This window comes from Antechinus flavipes, chromosome 1, assembly GCF_016432865.1.
Source record: "Antechinus flavipes isolate AdamAnt ecotype Samford, QLD, Australia chromosome 1, AdamAnt_v2, whole genome shotgun sequence".
Lineage (NCBI taxonomy): Eukaryota > Metazoa > Chordata > Mammalia > Dasyuromorphia > Dasyuridae > Antechinus > Antechinus flavipes.
Window position 1 is genome coordinate 663,094,993 of NC_067398.1, and position 18,701 is coordinate 663,113,693.

Sequence of the window (18,701 nt, forward strand, 5' to 3'; positions counted from 1 at the left end):
TTCACCTGGATATGGTCCAGCTTGACCCTATGGGAGGGGGCGGTAGGACAAAGACTGGATTTGTGATAGCTCCTCTGCTCCCTTTAGCCACCCTCCTACCTTGGCCCTCTGAATCCTGATGGCCTCTCATGGCCCCCACTTTCCCACCCCTGCTCAGCTCCTACGCACCAAACTTCTTGCCCAGGATTAGTTTGTCCTGCCCTAGAAGGTTCCCCCAGTGGGTCCTAGGCACCATGACCAGGGAGGGAGTATGGGATCAGACCAGGGACTTTCTTGAAGATTCTGGGATAAGCTAGAAAGGAGAAAGGTGTCAGGTTCCAAGTGAAGTCCCTTTCCTCTGCCTTTTTTGTCCTGTTTTACCCCAAAGGTGAGGCTTCAGGGGACCTTAGTAGGGAAGAAGAGGTGAAGACTATGGATTCCTCAGAAAATTTTTTTTTTGTTTTGCTTTTTTAGTAGTGGTTTTTCCCCCCAAATACATGCAAGGAAAGTTTTCAATATTCATCTTTGCAAAACCTTGTGTTCCAAATTTTTCTCCCTCTCTTTTCCCTCTTTCTTCCCCAAGACAGCAAGCAATCTGATACAGGTTAAATAAGTGCAATTCTTCTAAACATTTCCATGCTGCGCGTGCACACACACATACACACACACGATTAAAAAAATAAATAAAAGAAAAAAAAAAGCAAACAACAACAAAAGATGTAAAGATTATGTTATGATCCACATTCAGTCCCCATAGTCCTCTCTGGTTTGTGGTACTTTCCATCACTGGAACTGTGGTTTTCTTGGTAAACTTGGAACTGACTTGAATTACTTCATTGTTGAAAAGAGCCAAGTCCATCACAGTTGATCCTCCATAATCTTGTTACTCTGCACTTGTTACTCTTGGTTCTGCTCACTTCACTTATTAACAGTTCAGGTAAGTCAGAAAAAATGTTTTTAAATGCACAAAATACAAAGGAAACCACTTGAAAGAGTTGTTAAATTTTTTTTCCCTTAAGTTTCTGGACTCCAGGTTAAAAATGCCAGCTTTGGGGGTGGAAAGGAAAGAGAGGAACATAGAGTTTGCAAGTTTTTTCCAAGGTCAAGTTAGCAGTGAAAGAATGAGAAGACTGGAAAAAATCTGGGATAGAAATCCCTGTGATTCATTAGGAGATTGGGATGCAAGAAACATGGGCTTTGTATGTTCATATAACCACATCAGGTATTCAGGTACCAATTCTCCTGTTTAGAGAAGGCAGAGGGGATAGTCCAGTTCCTCCTGGAAACTAAGAACCTCACTGGGCCAGGAGAAGAGATGAGACAAAAGGAACTCAGTCTAGTTGGGGGTAACACTGCAGCAAGTGGTGACTTCTAGGACCACTGAGGACCCAGTTAGGTTCTTGTAATTCTGGATTTGATCCCCAGCTTTATTCAGGAATCTATCTTGACCAAACCTACTTCACCTACATTCTCAAATTCCTTATCTTTGGTAACTCTTAAAGCAGTACATGATATAAAACTGTTGTTACCTGAAAAAAAGAATAATTTTTGAATTCCCTGTACCACAGGGTAGGTAATGTGAGGATGGCAGGAGCTAAAAGGGCTTCATAATCATAAAGAACTATAAAGGTAATCATAATGACAATTCCCAATAATGATGAATAGAATGATCCAAAAAACTGGGAGAGATTTCCATTTAAAGGTTTTGGTGTCTTATAAGACAGTCAGCCATTTTTTAAATTAAGTGCATATTAGATGCTAGACACTGCTAAGTACTGAGAAATCAAAGAAAGGCAAAAAATAATTCTGCCCTCAAGGAACTTAGTCTAATGGAGTTGGATAATATCCAATGCAAAAAATTAAAAATACCTGGGTGGTCTGGAGAAATTACACTTGCCAAACACTACCTATGTGACTGTGGGCAAGTCACTTAATCCCTATTTGCCTCAGTTTCCTCAGCCTTTTAAATGGGGATACCAATAGGGTATTTTAGCGTTGTTGTGATGGCCAAATGAGATATTCCTAAACTGATTGGCACATAAGATGCTATATAAATGCTTGTTAGCATATTGTAGGTGCTATATAAATGCTTATTCCCCTTGTGTTGTTCTTTCGGTCCTAGCCAATTCTTAAAGATCCCATTTGGGGTTTTCTTGGTAAAGATATTGAAGTGTTTTGTCATTTCCTTCTCCACTCTTATTGCCGAGGCTAGTGTTTCTAATACGATATTAAATAGAATTACTTCATTGTTGAAAAGAGCCAAGTCCATCACAGTTGATCCTCCATAATCTTGTTACTCTGCACTGTGTACTCTTGGTTCTGCTCACTTCACTTATTAACAGTTCATGTAAGTCAGAAAAAATGTTTTTAAATGCACAAAATACAAAGGAAACCACTTGAAAGAGTTGTTAAATTTTTTTTCCCTTAAGTTTCTGGACTCCAGGTTAAAAATGCCAGCTTTTGGGGTGGAAAGGAAAGAGAGGAACATAGAGTTTGCAAGTTTTTTCCAAGGTCAAGTTAGCAGTGAAAGAATGAGAAGACTGGAAAAAATCTGGGATAGAAATCCCTGTGATTCATTAGGAGATTGGGATGCAAGAAACATGGGCTTTGTATGTTCATATAACCACATCAGGTATTCAGGTACCAATTCTCCTGTTTAGAGAAGGCAGAGGGGATAGTCCAGTTCCTCCTGGAAACTAAGAACCTCACTGGGCCAGGAGAAGAGATGAGACAAAAGGAACTCAGTCTAGTTGGGGGTAACACTGCAGCAAGTGGTGACTTCTAGGACCACTGAGGACCCAGTTAGGTTCTTGTAATTCTGGATTTGATCCCCAGCTTTATTCAGGAATCTATCTTGACCAAACCTACTTAACCTACATTCTCAAATTCCTTATCTTTGGTAACTCTTAAAGCAGTACATGATATAAAACTGTTGTTACCTGAAAAAAAGAATAATTTTTGAATTCCCTGTACCACAGGGTAGGTAATGTGAGGATGGCAGGAGCTAAAAGGGCTTCATAATCATAAAGAACTATAAAGGTAATCATAATGACAATTCCCAGTAATGATGAATAGAATGATCCAAAAGACTGGGAGAGATTTCCATTTAAAGGTTTTGGTGTCTTATAAGACAGTCAGCCATTTTTTATATTAAGTGCATATTAGATGCTAGACACTGCTAAGTACTGAGAAATCAAAGAAAGGCAAAAAATAATTCTGCCCTCAAGGAACTTAGTCCAATGGAGTTGGATAATATCCAATGCAAAAAATTAAAAATACCTGGGTGGTCTGGAGAAATTACACTTGAGTTAAAATCTAGCCCCAAACACTACCTATGTGACTGTGGGCAAGTCACTTAATCCCTATTTGCCTCAGTTTCCTCAGCCTTTTAAATGGGGATACCAATAGGGTAAATCACCAAGAAAATCTCAAATACGGTCATGAAGAGATACAACTGAAAAAACTGAACAACAAAGACAAAAAGATGATTGGGTGATACCTTCCAAAATACAGGAACAGTCACAAAATCTCCAAGGTGGAAGGAATCTCAGGGGCCTCAAGTCCACTCTGAGAACAAGAATCATTACAATCTCCACAACAAGCAGCCAATTATTCTATTAAATTTCATCTTTAAAAAATTAGTTTGCAGAAGCAATAATATTGATACCTGTATCCATAATGTTGATCCATCATCCTGCTCCCTTCTGAACAAAGACAACCCCACCAAAAAAAAAAAATAATAAAAAAACAAACTCTCATCATTAGCATGTATAGTCCATTAAAAACATCTCCATGGTCGTGCCATCCCCTCTCTGATAGGAAGTGCATGAATGCATGATATGCTTCATTTTGGTTTACTATTGAGTTTTCTTCAGAGTTTTAAAAGTCTTTCATAATTGTTTTTCTCTTCAATGTTGCTGTTATTGAATAAACTGCACCATGGTTCTGTTCCCTTCATTTCACTCTGCATCAACTTATAGATATCATCCCGGTTTCCTTTGAAACAGTCCATTTTGTCATTTCTTATGGAACAATGCTTTTCATCCATATAACATAATCTGTTTCACCATTCCTCAAGGTGATAGCCCCTAATTTGCACTTTTGGGATATCACAAAAAAGAGCTATTCTATTTTTGCTTAAATAGGTCCTTTTTCTCTTTGTTCTCTCTTGGAATATAGGTCTGGTAGGGACATTATTGGATAAAAAACTATGCACAGATTAGTAACTTTGGAGGTATAGTTCCAAATTGCTTTCCAGTAGGGAAAATTTGCAGGTCCCTCAACAATTTGGTAGTGGGCTTGTTTTCTTTTTATTTATTTTATTAATTTGATATTTTTCTCCAGTTACATTCAAATCATTTTTTTTTTTTACATTTCTTTTTAAGATTTTTGAGTTCTGGGTTCTCTCCTTTATCTTCATCTACAATTTAAAAAGCACGGGTGACGCTATGCAAAACATTTCCATAAAAGTCAAATTGTGAAAGAAAACATAACTCTCCCACCCTAATGAAAATAAAAACCCTCAAGAAAAGTTGTTAAAAAGAGAGAGAGAGAATGAAAGCAAGAGAGACAGACAGATATTCAGACAGACACAGAGAGAGAATAGCAATGACATTTATATCTGATCATCCCGGAACATTGCTATTATTTTGTATATATTTCATTTCGCTTTGCTTCAGTTCATGGAGGACTTTACAGGTGTTTTTCCCCCTCTGAGAGCATCCTGTAATCATTTCCCACCAAACAATAATAATCCATCACAAACACATACCACACTTTGTTGAGCCATTCCCCAATTGATCTCAGTTTCCAGTTTCTAGCCATTACAAAAAGGGCTGCCACAAACATTTTTGCCCATGTGGGTCCTTTTTCGTTTTTATGATCTCTTTGGAGTACAGACCACTAGAGATACTGCTGGATCAAAGGGTGTGCACAGTTTGACAGCCCTTTGTCTTGTTAGTCTTCATAAATCTTATCCCATATTTTCCTTTTCCCCAGGATTTTGCAATCTAGTGGTACTGGACACTTTGTTTTTCCTTAAAGAAGATACTTAATTTCCAACTCTGGGGATTTCCAAGGTGTTGTTCCATGCCAGGAAAGACTATACCAGGAAATATGAAGTGCATCCATAGGAGTCAAGAGAAACATGAAAAAGAGAAACACAACGAACGACCACAAATAAACTATATTTAATACAAGGAGATGATACATGTTTTCCTTTGGAAGTCTACTATCTCCAGGGGTCAGCTAGGTGGCGCCATAGGGCACAGAGTGTCACCCTTTATGTTAGGAAGTCTTTTCCCTGAGTTCAAATATAGCTTCAGACACCGACCAGCTTTGTGACACGAGGATAATCACGTAAGCCTCTTTGTCTTTTTCCTCATCTTTAAAATGAGCTGGAGAGGGAAATGGCAAATTTTTCCAGTATTGTTGTCAAGAAAACCCCAAATGGGGTCATGAAAAGTCAGGCACTATTGTAACAAATGAACAAGGTCATCAAGGGAATTTAATAAGTTAAAAGATCTAGAGTAGTTTTTCTCTTTTTTTTAATCTAATTTTTTCAATTAATGTCAGCCAGATTTCTTTTTTTTTTTTTAAGAGCATATTGTTATTTCAATTACAAGTAAAGATGGTTTTCAACATTCATTTTTCTAAGATTTTGAGTTCTGATTTTTTTTCTCCCTCTTTCCCTTATGTGGGCTCAGTACTGAAGGAGGCCAGGGGAACTGGGAGATAGAGATGAGGAAGGGACAGTATTCTTGGTATGGGAACAGCCAGGGCAAAGGCTGAGAGAGGGGAAATAAAATGTGGTAGCATAGGAACTACTCTGGCATTGGGGCTTCAATGTTTTGTTGACTCTCACCTTCTTCCCCATAAAATCCTTTCTCATGCTGGTAAAACAGTTAAGAACAAACTTGACTCTGGCATGTTGGACAAAGATGCTTTGTTCCAGACATACTCTACCACCTCCCACACAGAAGGCAGGAAGAGAGAGAATCAGAGGGAGCTCCACAATTGAATATCTCAGCAGAGTTCTAAAGTTCTTTACTGGGATTTTCCTTTACACAAATGCTTTTGCTATTTTCCAAACAACTCGAGGCACTTTCTGGTCCCTGAAACTTGTTGGACTTTAATTTTACCTATCAGTTGAATATAATTACTAATTGCTGTTTCCCTTATTCGGCTGCCACCCTAACTAGATAGCGGGATACCCCAGATAATCCAGGCCACAAGAATGCTTTTCCTGAGCTTATTAATTAATCAATAAATATTTAATCACCGGCTCTATACCTTTGAGAATTGTGATTTGTCTGGAGGATACAAAGAATCCTGTGAAATTGTCACTTCTCTCATTCTATTGGGGGGATACAATATGCACATATTGTATGTTGCAAGTTCAAAATACATACATATAAGGTTTTTTTTTTCTTTTGGGGACATATAGTTACATACAGAGGGTTAATTCATTGCCTGAATTTAGAAATTAGGGATTCTAAGAGAGCAGCAAGTATCACAATAGATAGAGCACTAAAGTCAAGTAGAACAAAGTTCAAATACAGTCTGTGAGACTTGGGTTAGTTACTTAACACTTTGCCTCAGTATCCTCCTCCATAAAATGAGCGGGAAACGAAAACCGTAAATCACCAAGAAAATCTCAAATACGGTCATGAAGAGATACAACTGAAAAAACTAAACAACAAAGACAAAAAGATGATTGGGTGATACCTTCCAAAATACAGGAACAGTCACAATCTAGAGTAGTTTTTCTCTTTTTTTTTCTTTTTTTTTTTTTTGTTTTTTTTTTTTTACATTTCTTTTTAAGATTTTTGAGTTCTGGGTTCTCTCCTTTATCTTCATCTACAATTTAAAAAGCACGGGTGACGCTATGCAAAACATTTCCATAAAAGTCAAATTGTGAAAGAAAACATAACTCTCCCACCCTAATGAAAATAAAAACCCTCAAGAAAAGTTGTTAAAAAGAGAGAGAGAGAATGAAAGCAAGAGAGACAGACAGATATTCAGACAGACACAGAGAGAGAATAGCAATGACATTTATATCTGATCATCCCGGAACATTGCTATTATTTTGTATATATTTCATTTCGCTTTGCTTCAGTTCATGGAGGACTTTACAGGTGTTTTTCCCCCTCTGAGAGCATCCTGTAATCATTTCCCACCAAACAATAATAATCCATCACAAACACATACCACACTTTGTTGAGCCATTCCCCAATTGATCTCAGTTTCCAGTTTCTAGCCATTACAAAAAGGGCTGCCACAAACATTTTTGCCCATGTGGGTCCTTTTTCGTTTTTATGATCTCTTTGGAGTACAGACCACTAGAGATACTGCTGGATCAAAGGGTGTGCACAGTTTGACAGCCCTTTGTCTTGTTAGTCTTCATAAATCTTATCCCATATTTTCCTTTTCCCCAGGATTTTGCAATCTAGTGGTACTGGACACTTTGTTTTTCCTTAAAGAAGATACTTAATTTCCAACTCTGGGGATTTCCAAGGTGTTGTTCCATGCCAGGAAAGACTATACCAGGAAATATGAAGTGCATCCATAGGAGTCAAGAGAAACATGAAAAAGAGAAACACAACGAACGACCACAAATAAACTATATTTAATACAAGGAGATGATACATGTTTTCCTTTGGAAGTCTACTATCTCCAGGGGTCAGCTAGGTGGCGCCATAGGGCACAGTGTCACCCTTTATGTTAGGAAGTCTTTTCCCTGAGTTCAAATATAGCTTCAGACACCGACCAGCTTTGTGACACGAGGATAATCACGTAAGCCTCTTTGTCTTTTTCCTCATCTTTAAAATGAGCTGGAGAAGGAAATGGCAATTTTTTCCAGTATTGTTGTCAAGAAAACCCCAAATGGGGTCATGAAAAGTCAGGCACTATTGTAACAAATGAACAAGGTCATCAAGGGAATTTAATAAGTTAAAAGATCTAGAGTAGTTTTTCTCTTTTTTTTAATCTAATTTTTTCAATTAATGTCAGCCAGATTTCTTTTTTTTAAAACCACAAATTGATATAAAATTTTACATCAGACCTTTCTATGTACATTATATGATTACAGTACTGTTAATCATTAATTAATGTTAATTCATTAAGCATTAATCAGAAATTGAAAAATTAAACCATCAGTTTCATTCATGCAGAAGAGCAAGATGAGAAAATTTGTTCATCAGGAACTACATTACTGTGAATTTCACAGTCAACTGATTAGTTTTTGGATTAGATGGACTCTTAAGGATACTAAATAAACTGTGTTCTATTTTTTGCATAAATAATATCAATTTCTCCCTGTTGTAAGTTTAGTCATTTCATAACCCAGAAATGATCGATACATAGCAATATATTTGTATCCTCTATCTTTGGTGTTCATTATTTTGAGACAAGCAATAATATAAAGAATCATGGTATTGGGTGCTACTTAAATAATGTAAAACATACTGTACACATATACTTGCTTTTTCAATTTCCCTCTAAACTATCTAGTATCTTTTAAAAAATATCACCAGTAAAGACAAAGTATACTATTAAATATGGCTTCCAGAACAAAGACCCTCTAGTAAAAATTAATCTATTTATAAAATATTCTTATTTTGTAAAGTTTAATTTGAAACAAAATTTCTACATAATAGTTGTAAATCATACATGATTTTCTTTGTTTCACCATCCTAGTTCTTCTAAATAAAAGTAAAACCCAGATTGGCCCTTAGGGCTTTGAGCTCCACCAGATTCTGTGGTTTCAGTTTTTAAATCTTGTTTTTTAGTGCTGTTATTTACTGGTGTAGGGAATTGTGATGGGCTGGCTGAACTGCTACATTGTAATTGAAAGTAGTCACCCAAGCAGGAGCAGTTTCATTAGGTGAACTATGTTTGCCTGAGTTGGTAGAACTGAATGACATTGGCGGGGATGGAGGAGGGAAGTGAAGGGGACGGCAAAGCAGAATTGAATTAGCTCAGAAGAAATGCCAGGCGCACAAAATTAGGGAATCCACCCCAACTGTTCATGGGGATTATTTTATCCGACCTGTGGCGGAACATTCAGAGCTCCTATTGGTCTGATCAACCACAGTCGGACACGTGATAACTGGACTCTAATATAGTGATGTCATTTTGGTCCTTTTCCAGAAGGACTGCAACCAACCAGAAGTGGAGGGTATCTGTTCAGCAATAGAATGTTCACTAGTCTCCGGTGTAGGGACAAGGTTTCTTTGTCCCGATTTTGAGAGAGAGAGAGAGAGAGTAGTTCTATAAAGTCTTAATTATCTTAAGAAGGGAAAGGGAAAGGAAATGGAATACACTGGGGAGAAAAAGGAAAAGGAAAGTTAAGGAAGATTATCTTATCTAATCAAGGTGTCTCAAAGGAAAAGTCTATATAGAGGAGTAGAAAGAGACGGGGAAAACTGGTCAAAAGAAGGAAGAATATCCATATACACAATTTGGTACAAGGAAAAAGGAGGAAGAAGGGAGACAGAGAAATAAGAGAGATGTTAGATTAAGAGAGGGATTAGTTCTAAACAAAACAAATTTTAATTAAAGATGTGCAAAAATATTTATAGCCATTCTTTCTTTCCTAGGCAAAAAATAAAAAAAAGACACTGAAGGTGGTACTGTCCAATTGGTAAATAACTGAATAAGTTACAACATACATGTTATAAAATGGAATACTTTTGTGCTGTGAGAAATGAAAGGGATGGTTTCAGAGAAAACTGTAAAGACCTCTAAGAACTGAAGGAGACTGAAGTGTACAGAATAAGGGGAACAATTTATTCAATGACAATATCTTAAAGACAAACAAATTTGAAAGATGTGAGAACTCTGATCAGCACAAGTCCAGAGAACTTGTGATGAAATATGTCACTCACCTCTTGATAGGTGAAAGATTCAGAGTATAGAATGAGAAAAAAAATTTAAGTGGCCAATGGGGATTTGTTTTGTTTGACTATATGTTTGTTAAAAAAAAAAAAGTCATTTGGAAGAGAGAAGAATAGGTGGAAGAAAGAGGGATGGATGTTTTTTTTTTTTTTCTGATTGAAAAGAAAAGTTTAATTTAACAAAAATAATATAAACATTTTGGAATGGTGATAATGGGCATTCCTGTTTTATTCTGGCCATTATTGGAAAGTCTTTTAGCTTTTCTCCATCACATATAATGTTTGTTCTTGTATTTATTATTAGTTTTATTAAATGTATATTATAGTATATATTAAATATATATTAATTAAAGGTCCATTTATTCTTACATTTTAAAAAGTTTTTTTTAATAAAGTGTAAATGCTTTTTACTACTTATAATTATTAACATTATTATATTGGTAGTCTTCCTTATGTTGAACCAACCCTGCCTTCCTAGGCATAGCATATGGTCCTTCTAATATGTTTTAGTAAGCTGCTTGCTAATATTTTATTAAATTTTTTGTATCAATGTTCATTAGGTATATTGTGTTGCCATTTGTTTTGTTTCTCTTGCTGTAGATATTAAGACCATATTTGTAACATATGGTAAAAAGGTAATTATTCTTTGAACATTTGATAAAAATTGACATGTAAATCCCTTGAGCCTCAGGACTTTTTTGAGAGTTCATTTGTGATTTGTTCAATTTTTTTTTTCTGATGCTGGATTTAAGTCATCTATTTCTTATTTTGTTAATGTAAATATATTTTTGTAAGTATTCATTCTTTCCTCTAAGTTACTCTGTTTTCTTGTTATTTAGGCCAAATAGTTTCTTCAGTTGAGAGTTCTCATTTTAATTTTTGGTATGAATAATTTAGTTTTTCTTTCTCTTAAAAAATCAAATTAACTTTTTACCTAATTTTTATTCTTTTTTCATGAGATTCTAGGTTTTTAAAAAATCTTTCAATAATTTTTGTTTTGTTTTGTTTTTTTGCTGAGGCAATTGGGGTTGTTTTAGGCCAATTGAACTCAGGTCCTCCTGACTTCAGGGCTGGTGCTCTATCCACTGCACCAATTGGCTGCCCTTCAATGATTTTCTTGATATCAAATTTACTAATCTTTTCTAATTTTCAAAATTTGTTTTGCCTTGGGAATTTTTAACTTGTTCAAGTTTTTCTAGTTGCATATAAACACACTAATTGCCAGGCACTGTGCTAAATGCTGGGAAGGGGAAGAAGAAAAGCATTCAGGGATATAAAATTTCCCCTAAGAAATGCTGCATCCCACAGATTTTGGAATGTTATCTCATACTTACTATTTTCCTTTATAAAAATCCCTTTTTGTTTCTCTATTTTTTTCATCATCCAGCTCTTTACAATTACATTAGTCTCCAATTGCTTTTTAATTCTTTTAAAAGCCATTGTGATTGGCAAATGTCTAATATTTGTCTTTTTCTGTTATTTTTTTGAAAGATATTTATGCCCCAATACATGGGCAGCTTTTGTAAAAGTTATATGTACAGTTCCTTTCTATAAGAGCCATTCACTAAGGGCCAAAACTCTGTCATCTCTGATTTTCTAATGTTCTATTCGGATCTTTATTTGATTATTTTTTACTTGGATGTAACTATATGAAAGGATTACATTCAGATCCCCTACTTTTTTGGTTTTTACCTGTGGTAATTCAATGAACTTTTTCTTTAAGCATTTAGATGCTATACTATTATCATCTATGGTGCTCTTAAGCACAATAGATATAACAGATAAATGCAAATCTAACTTCTCTTTTATCTCACTTATTGGTTTATCACATCTATATTTACCATAACCTTATCTGAAATCACAATTGCCATGCTTGCTTTTCTCAGTTCATATGAAGCATAATGGATTTTGCTCCAGTCCAGGCATTCTAAATGTTAAATGTTTCTTTTTAAGTGACACAGATTCAATTTTATCCTGTTTCATTCTTCTTTTCTCTTCTGTTTTATGGATGAATTCATTCAAGTCATCAATAAATCAACAAACATTAATGTACTATTCTGTTTCAGATACTGTGCAAAACACTGGAGATTTTAAAAAATCCATGAAATTTCTACCCTCAAAAAGGTCATTGTCCAATGGGGGATGATAACATGCAAATAGAATATGTGCAGGATAAATAGGAGCGAATCTTACAGGGAAGACACTAGCATGAAGTGGAATAACCAAAAGGTTTCTTGCAGAAGATATTTTACCTGGAACTTAAAGGAATCCAAGAGAGAGCTGGAACAAGAACACAATAGGCACAAAAGCAAGACTCATCTTCCTTAGTTTAAATATGGCCTCAGACACTTATTAGCTGTGTGATCTGAGCAAGTCATTTAACCCCAATTGTCTTGCAAAATAGATGAAAAAAGTGAAAAGAAAAAGAAAAGAAAATGTTGAATCAGGAGATGGAGTGTCATGTTTGAGGAATAGTTAGGCCAGAGTCTTTGCTTCACAGAATAATGAATAGGGGACTGAGGGATAAAAAGTCTGGGAAGGCAATGGTGAGCTTTGAAAAACAAAGGATTTTGTTTGCTCCTGATAACGAATTATATATTTTCTGGTCCTTTTCCCTCTCTCTGTTTCCTCCAATCTTTTTACAAATAAGAAGGTGGGAGAAAATAGGGAATTTGCCTACCCTGTGATCTAAAAGCAAAAGGGCTTATTTCCTCTCTGTTGCAGTTATTCTCTTCCCTTTTCCCCAGTCCCTATCCCAAATATTCTTTCTTCCCTTTTAATTCTCCATGTTCCTTTTTCCAGAATTTGGGTTTGTTTCACTTGTGATTACTTCTGTAACTATCCTGCTCACCAAGACTAACCAGGCCCTTTCAGAGCCACTCCATTTTTGCTGTCCCCCTTCCTCCAACCGGCAGTTGTGGCTGCAGGGGGCCATACTGTGCAGCAGCAGATTCACCCAGTAAAATCTTTTTGGTGGAAGGGCTAGACCAGGTTGAAGGTAACCACTGTCCACCCCAAGCATGTGATGATGTTTTCGGATGTAATAGGTGGATGAGGACAATTTGTTTCAACAGTCCTGAAGCAAGGTGTTATAGCACAAGGGAGCTTGGAGGTCCTCCACTGCATCCCAGGCCCCTCACTTGTTTTGTGTTGTCTTGTCGGCTTTCTTCAGTGACTGGAAGAACAACTGACTTTGTGCTACTCTCCCTCACCTAAATCCAATTCACCCTGCAACGTCTTTGGCTTTCAAAATTAAAAGAACAATTATCTCCCCTCATCTGTCCTTGCTGCCTCCTGCTTCCAATGTGTTACTGTTAAAATCTTTATGCACAGTATACAATATTTATCTAGTTCAGATGAAAGGGGGATTCATGGGACAACATCCATTATCCTGCCCCTTCCCCCATTATGTAATTTAAATTTTAGACACTTCTATTTTCCTCTCCTTTCTTTCCCAGTATAGTTCCTTATGCCTTCATTTATAGCTTTCTCTTTAGACCATCAAATTAACAAAATCATTAAGAGGATCTGTTTTTACCTTTCTCTATGATCCTTAAAAAATTAGTTTTGAGAACTTATTCTACTAATATGCTAAACAATTTATCTACACATTCTATTCTTATTACAACAAATACATATATCTTTCTGTTTCTCTTGGTGCCTGCATTCTCATTTTTTTTTCTTTTTAAATTTTTTTATTATAGCTTTTTATTGACAAAACATGTGCATGGGTAATTTTTCAGCATTGACTCTTGCAAACACTTCTGTTCCAACTTTTCCCCTCCTTCCCTCCCCCCTCCCCTAGATGGCAGGTAGTCCCATACATAATGCTAAAGTAAAATTAAAAAGTAAAGTTAAAATCACAATATCTGTATACATATTTATACAGTTGTCTTGATGCACAAGAAAAATCAGATTTAGAAAGAAGGTAAAAATAATCTGGGAAGAAAAACAAAAAATGCATTCTCATTTTTAAAATATGTATTTAGTTCAGGCTTTTTCATTAGGAATGCTTAGAAATCTTTTATTTCATTAACAATCCATCTCCCCTATTTTCTTTCTCCCCATCCTCTCTCCTAGTAGGATTACATTTTGCTGGATAGATTCTTTTTGGTTATAAGACTTTATTTTGCCTTTTGGAATTTTATATTCCAAGGTCCCCTTCTTTATGGAGGCAGCTGAGAGCTTTGCCTCATATTTCACACAGAAAAATTTTGAAGCCTTTTGAGTTATCCCCTCTTGTTCTCATCTCAAATCAGAGATGCCTTCTGTCACTTGTCTCTCCTTAAGTCCTGATTCCTTCCTTCCTTCCTGCCAAAAAAATCCCTATATCTTCCCCATCCTCAAAAAAACTTTACTTGATTCTTCTACCCTTGCTATCATTCTATATTTCTTCTGCCGTTTGGGACTAAACAGTGAAGCAAAGTGTGGCCTCTCATAGCTCAGTGATCTTTTAAAGGGTGTGTCTGGAGTATACTTACAGGAGCACATGCTGTTTCCCTTCAAAGACAAGTTTTCTGAAGAAAAAGTGTCCTGGGCAGTGCCTGACACCCCCCCCCCCCACCCCCCGCTTGCTCAATAATGCTGGCTTAAGAGAGACCGATTTGCTCTGGAAACGGTGGGCTGAAGCAGGTATAACTTTGCTGGGGGATAGAGTTAGACCAGATGACCTCTGATGGTCAAAGATGAAGAGCCAGGAAGCCGGGGCACAATGCCGGAGGGGACACGGTGCTGGCCAAGCCTGCCTCAAAAAGGCCATTGCAGAAGTGAGGGAGGATCAAGAGTGTCATGTGTCAAGCTTCTGACAAAGAGACAGGGTCAAGCTTAAAGTTACAACTTGTTTAATGCCAGTTACATTGCTTTACATGAAAAACTTACACTGTTCTCTCAATATATACTCTCCACCTTTTGATGCAACATGTGGGACAAGCCTCCCGCTCTGTGGACTGGCCTGTATAAATTCTGGAGGAAGAAATTCCCCACTCTTCCCCAAACCACCTCAAAACTGTACAACTTAGTAATGTCACAGATCATACATGGAAAATACAATATTTCACTTTTTTGTTGTCTCATTTACAAGTTGAATTCAGCAGACACTGGACAGCCAATTGTTTTGCACAATCAATGACACAAGATTCTATGCACAGATCTAGGCATGCATACAGCTCCCCCTCCCGCCCCCACACGCATGGAACCAGCGAGACCTTGTCTGAGGGCAGTTCCCTGAACCTGAATTCCTTTGGCAACTGCACAGGGCAAGGGATGGGGACAAGGCGGGAGTTGGTTTTATCATTGAAAAAAACAAAACAAAAACTAAAAAATATATATATGTATATACACACACACACACGCACGCACGCACACACACACATATACTTGTATTTCTTCTCCCAGCAAAGTCTCTTTGGTGCCCCTGGGCAGTCAGGTAAACTTCCCTAAGGATTCTTGATGAATGTTAACAGGGCCTAGAACAGAACTCACAGCTTCAATGGCCTTTCTTCCCAAGGCTATGAGGCTTGGGTAAGAGATTAATTCCATTGAGAAGATACTCTTACTGCCTCTGATTAGGTGTGGGATGAAATTCAGTTTCTCAGCTGTCCAGTTTAATCACGTTTGATTTTAAAAATAAAAATTTTAAGAGGCATAAAAAAACGTGCACATTCATCAGCCATTAAAAAGAGCAAAAACCTGAAAAACTCTGTGCAGAGACCTGGCTGGTTATTTCCCTTTATTATCTGCTTTGCTCATGCTTTTCTGAGGCTAAGTTTTATGAAAATCATGAGTTTCAAACACATGAAACAAACCAAAAAAAAAAAAAAAAAAAAAACCACCACAAACACATACGTATGTACACACACAGACACACACATATGGGAGGGCTCAAGGAAAGTCACAGAGCAAAGGAAACATTTCAAAAAGTAGAGCTTTCCAATAAATCCAAATAAAATTCTCACCTGTGCTTTGACTATTCTCTTTTTAGCTTAGAAGCAGCTGCACAGTGTAGACCCAAGAGACAGGTGAGACCTGTATTTGAAATATAACCTAAGGCATTGGGGATTGGCATTCGAGCTAGGAAGTTGAGCAAACCTGGGCTTGTTGGCAAAACCCATCCTTTTCTCCACCTCAGTGTTGTTTCCTGCCAGCGTACTGCTCTACTTAACAATGCTTACGATTGCCCCATCCCAGTTTTCCAATGGCACAGCTGGCTAGTGGAGCCTCTGGTCCCCTAGGGAATGGGTGGCCGCCTGGTTTCACCCGCCTTTCCCAACATGGGGTTTTCAGAGTACCCTGAAATTCAGGGCAAGAGTGGGGACAGTCCTTACAAGTGACCAGCACCAAAGGTATCAAGTCTCTCCTGGTGGTTTTTTTTCTCCCCACCTAGTGCTCTTTCCTACTCCAAGAACAGGCCCTCAAGGGCTTAAACCTCTGAGGTAGGAACTGCTGTGACAGGCTGCTCAGTTTTGACCTGAGTCACAGAAGTCTGGGCCGTGTCACTCCAGCTTAAAAGGTAGCTATGAGAGGGCATGGAAGGGGAAGGCGAAAGACTGAAAGGCTCAGATGGTGGTTTGGCTACAACAGGCACCCCGAGGTTGGCCAAAGAACTGCCCAAAGGATAAGGGTGGAGGAAGAGCCAGGCACTGTATTTCAAAGATGTTTTTACCTAAAGCTCTAAGGAACTCACACATTAACTATAATTTGTCAGGTCCAAATTGTCCAATTCTTTCCTAAGGAGACTGCTCTTCACTGGAGTCTTTATGCAGGAGTTTGAATCCCAGATTGTCCTTACTGAGCTCTTTAATCAGAACTCACATGTTCCACATGGTCGGGTAGAGTCTATTGAAAGGAACAACCAAAACAAGGAAAACAAGAGACAGGACAGACTGACATCCAGTTAACAGTGGGGATGAAGGCAAAATGTACAGCAGGACTGAGGATGAGCACATAGAGGGGAGGAAAGGACTGCAGTGACTGGAAGCAATATTTTCTTTCTTGAAGCTCAAAACCATATAAACTGCCCTTCCCAAGATCCCCCACACTGTACCACCCAAAGCACCAAGAACCCCACCTGTCCAGTAGGAAACAAAAGAATTAAGATTTCACTTTGAAAAGTAAAAATGCTTTTCTGAAAAGCTTTGATCTAATAAAGATAAAAAAAAAAAAAAGCTGGTGTCCAGATTCATAAACACATGATGCCCTCTTTTTCCATTCAAAAGAATGACAATTTGAAATAACTTGTTTTCTTTGATAGCAAATCCAACCCAGTATTACCTCATCCTTAAAAAAAACAAAACAAAAAAACAAAAAAAAACAACCAACCCCCCACCCTTTTTTTGACCACGTGGTGCTATGACCAACGTGGCAATATATATGGTAGGCCAAACATCCCTCGGTTCTGCTACAACTTTCACACACTGGTCATTTCTCCCCATAAGGCTAAGACATACAGAGATGAGTTTTGAATGGGTCACATTCTCAATGATATTGTTTCCTTAAAAAGTCATTTTAATTGAGCTGCAATGAAATCATTTCTTCTGCTGTATCTGTGGAGGCCTTCGTGCTTGTTAAGCCCTAAACAATTTAAGTGCTGGATGTCGCCGTTGTGTTTTAAGCTGGGTAGTTATATCTGCCAGTAGAAGCTGTCCCACCTACACAATCGCCACAGGCCTTTGGCGCTGACAGTTCAGAGCATGTGGCGTGCACTGGAGAACACAGTATGGCATTTCACTCTTCTTCTGGATGGTCACTTCTAGCTTTGGCACCTTCTGGGGGCTGGAAATCCCAAATCCCAGTTGCGAATCCCTTGAAAGGTTATTGTTTCCCAATTCCTGTCCCATTTTACATGAAAAAGTTTGGCCCCAAAGGGCCTTGGCTTCCAGAGCTGTCCATTTAAACAGAGGGGTGTGGGGCTGCCATGACTTTAAGGTCACGTGCAGTCTGACTTCTCCCCTGACCCCCAGTCCCCATTTCCCCCAGACTACAACAATGACAAAAAAGGAAGAATGTTTGTTCGCCTCTTCTCAGAGATGATGGAGCAGAAGAGGTAACCTTGTTCTCAAGCTGAGCTGGTCCTGGTCACACCAGTCCTGTCTGGTGTGTGAAATGGAGATGCTGCCCACTCTGGTTCTCTTCTGTTTGCCCTCTGTGAAGGATGGGCTCTTCCTAAAATCTGAGTGGTTCCCCCCCCAATCTTGTCCCCTTCCCAAATACTGTTCAAAAGAGTTCACAATCAGGTATTTAATAAGAATCTTGAAGGTTTCTCCAGGTCCACCTACCCGCCCTACCCCTTTTATCTTCCAGCTGATAATTGGGGTTCCGACATGCACGTTGATTAGTGGTTTTTCCCTGTACAACGTAGTGTGGTCCTGGTATTGGGCTTGGAGAGTTACCGGATTCTAGTGAAGAGATTTAGGACAGATACAGATTCCTAAAAATAAAGAGGAGAAAAGAAGGTTGAACCAGCAACTATCAGCATTTGTTAAGCATCAATAAAGCACATTTGGTCTTAAAATAAGCAAGAACTTTTGGATAACTGGAGTTATTCAACAATGAAAAGAGTTGCTTCAAAAAGTAGTCCCAGTTCTTCAAGATTGAGATTGAGGACGAGAGAACAATCTAAGAAAAAGATTAAATGACCTCTGAAAATCCTCTTCAATGTAGGGATTCAAGGATTTTTTTATATAGTACTTGCTACTTTTCTATTTTCACAAATTGTTTTCTTTAGAATTTACAATCCTATCTATTTCTATATAATGTCTTCTAGTTTGTATGGCCTAAAACATCCATTATATTTCACATCACAACCAGGAAAGTGGCAAACCAGGTGTT

At 37.7% G+C, this 18,701-nt stretch overlaps 1 protein-coding gene across 1 annotated transcript in view; it reads right to left on the reverse strand.

Annotated features, from left to right (window-relative positions):
• Positions 1-14,699: 14,699 nt before the first annotated feature.
• Positions 14,700-18,701, reverse strand: part of FZR1 (fizzy and cell division cycle 20 related 1) — a 67,773-nt gene continuing 63,771 nt past the window's right edge. Inside the window, exon 14 of the mRNA XM_051971977.1 lies at positions 14,700-18,300. Coding sequence (XP_051827937.1) covers positions 18,259-18,300 — 42 coding nt within the window. The 3' untranslated portion in view covers positions 14,700-18,258. The remainder of the gene's footprint in view (positions 18,301-18,701) is intronic.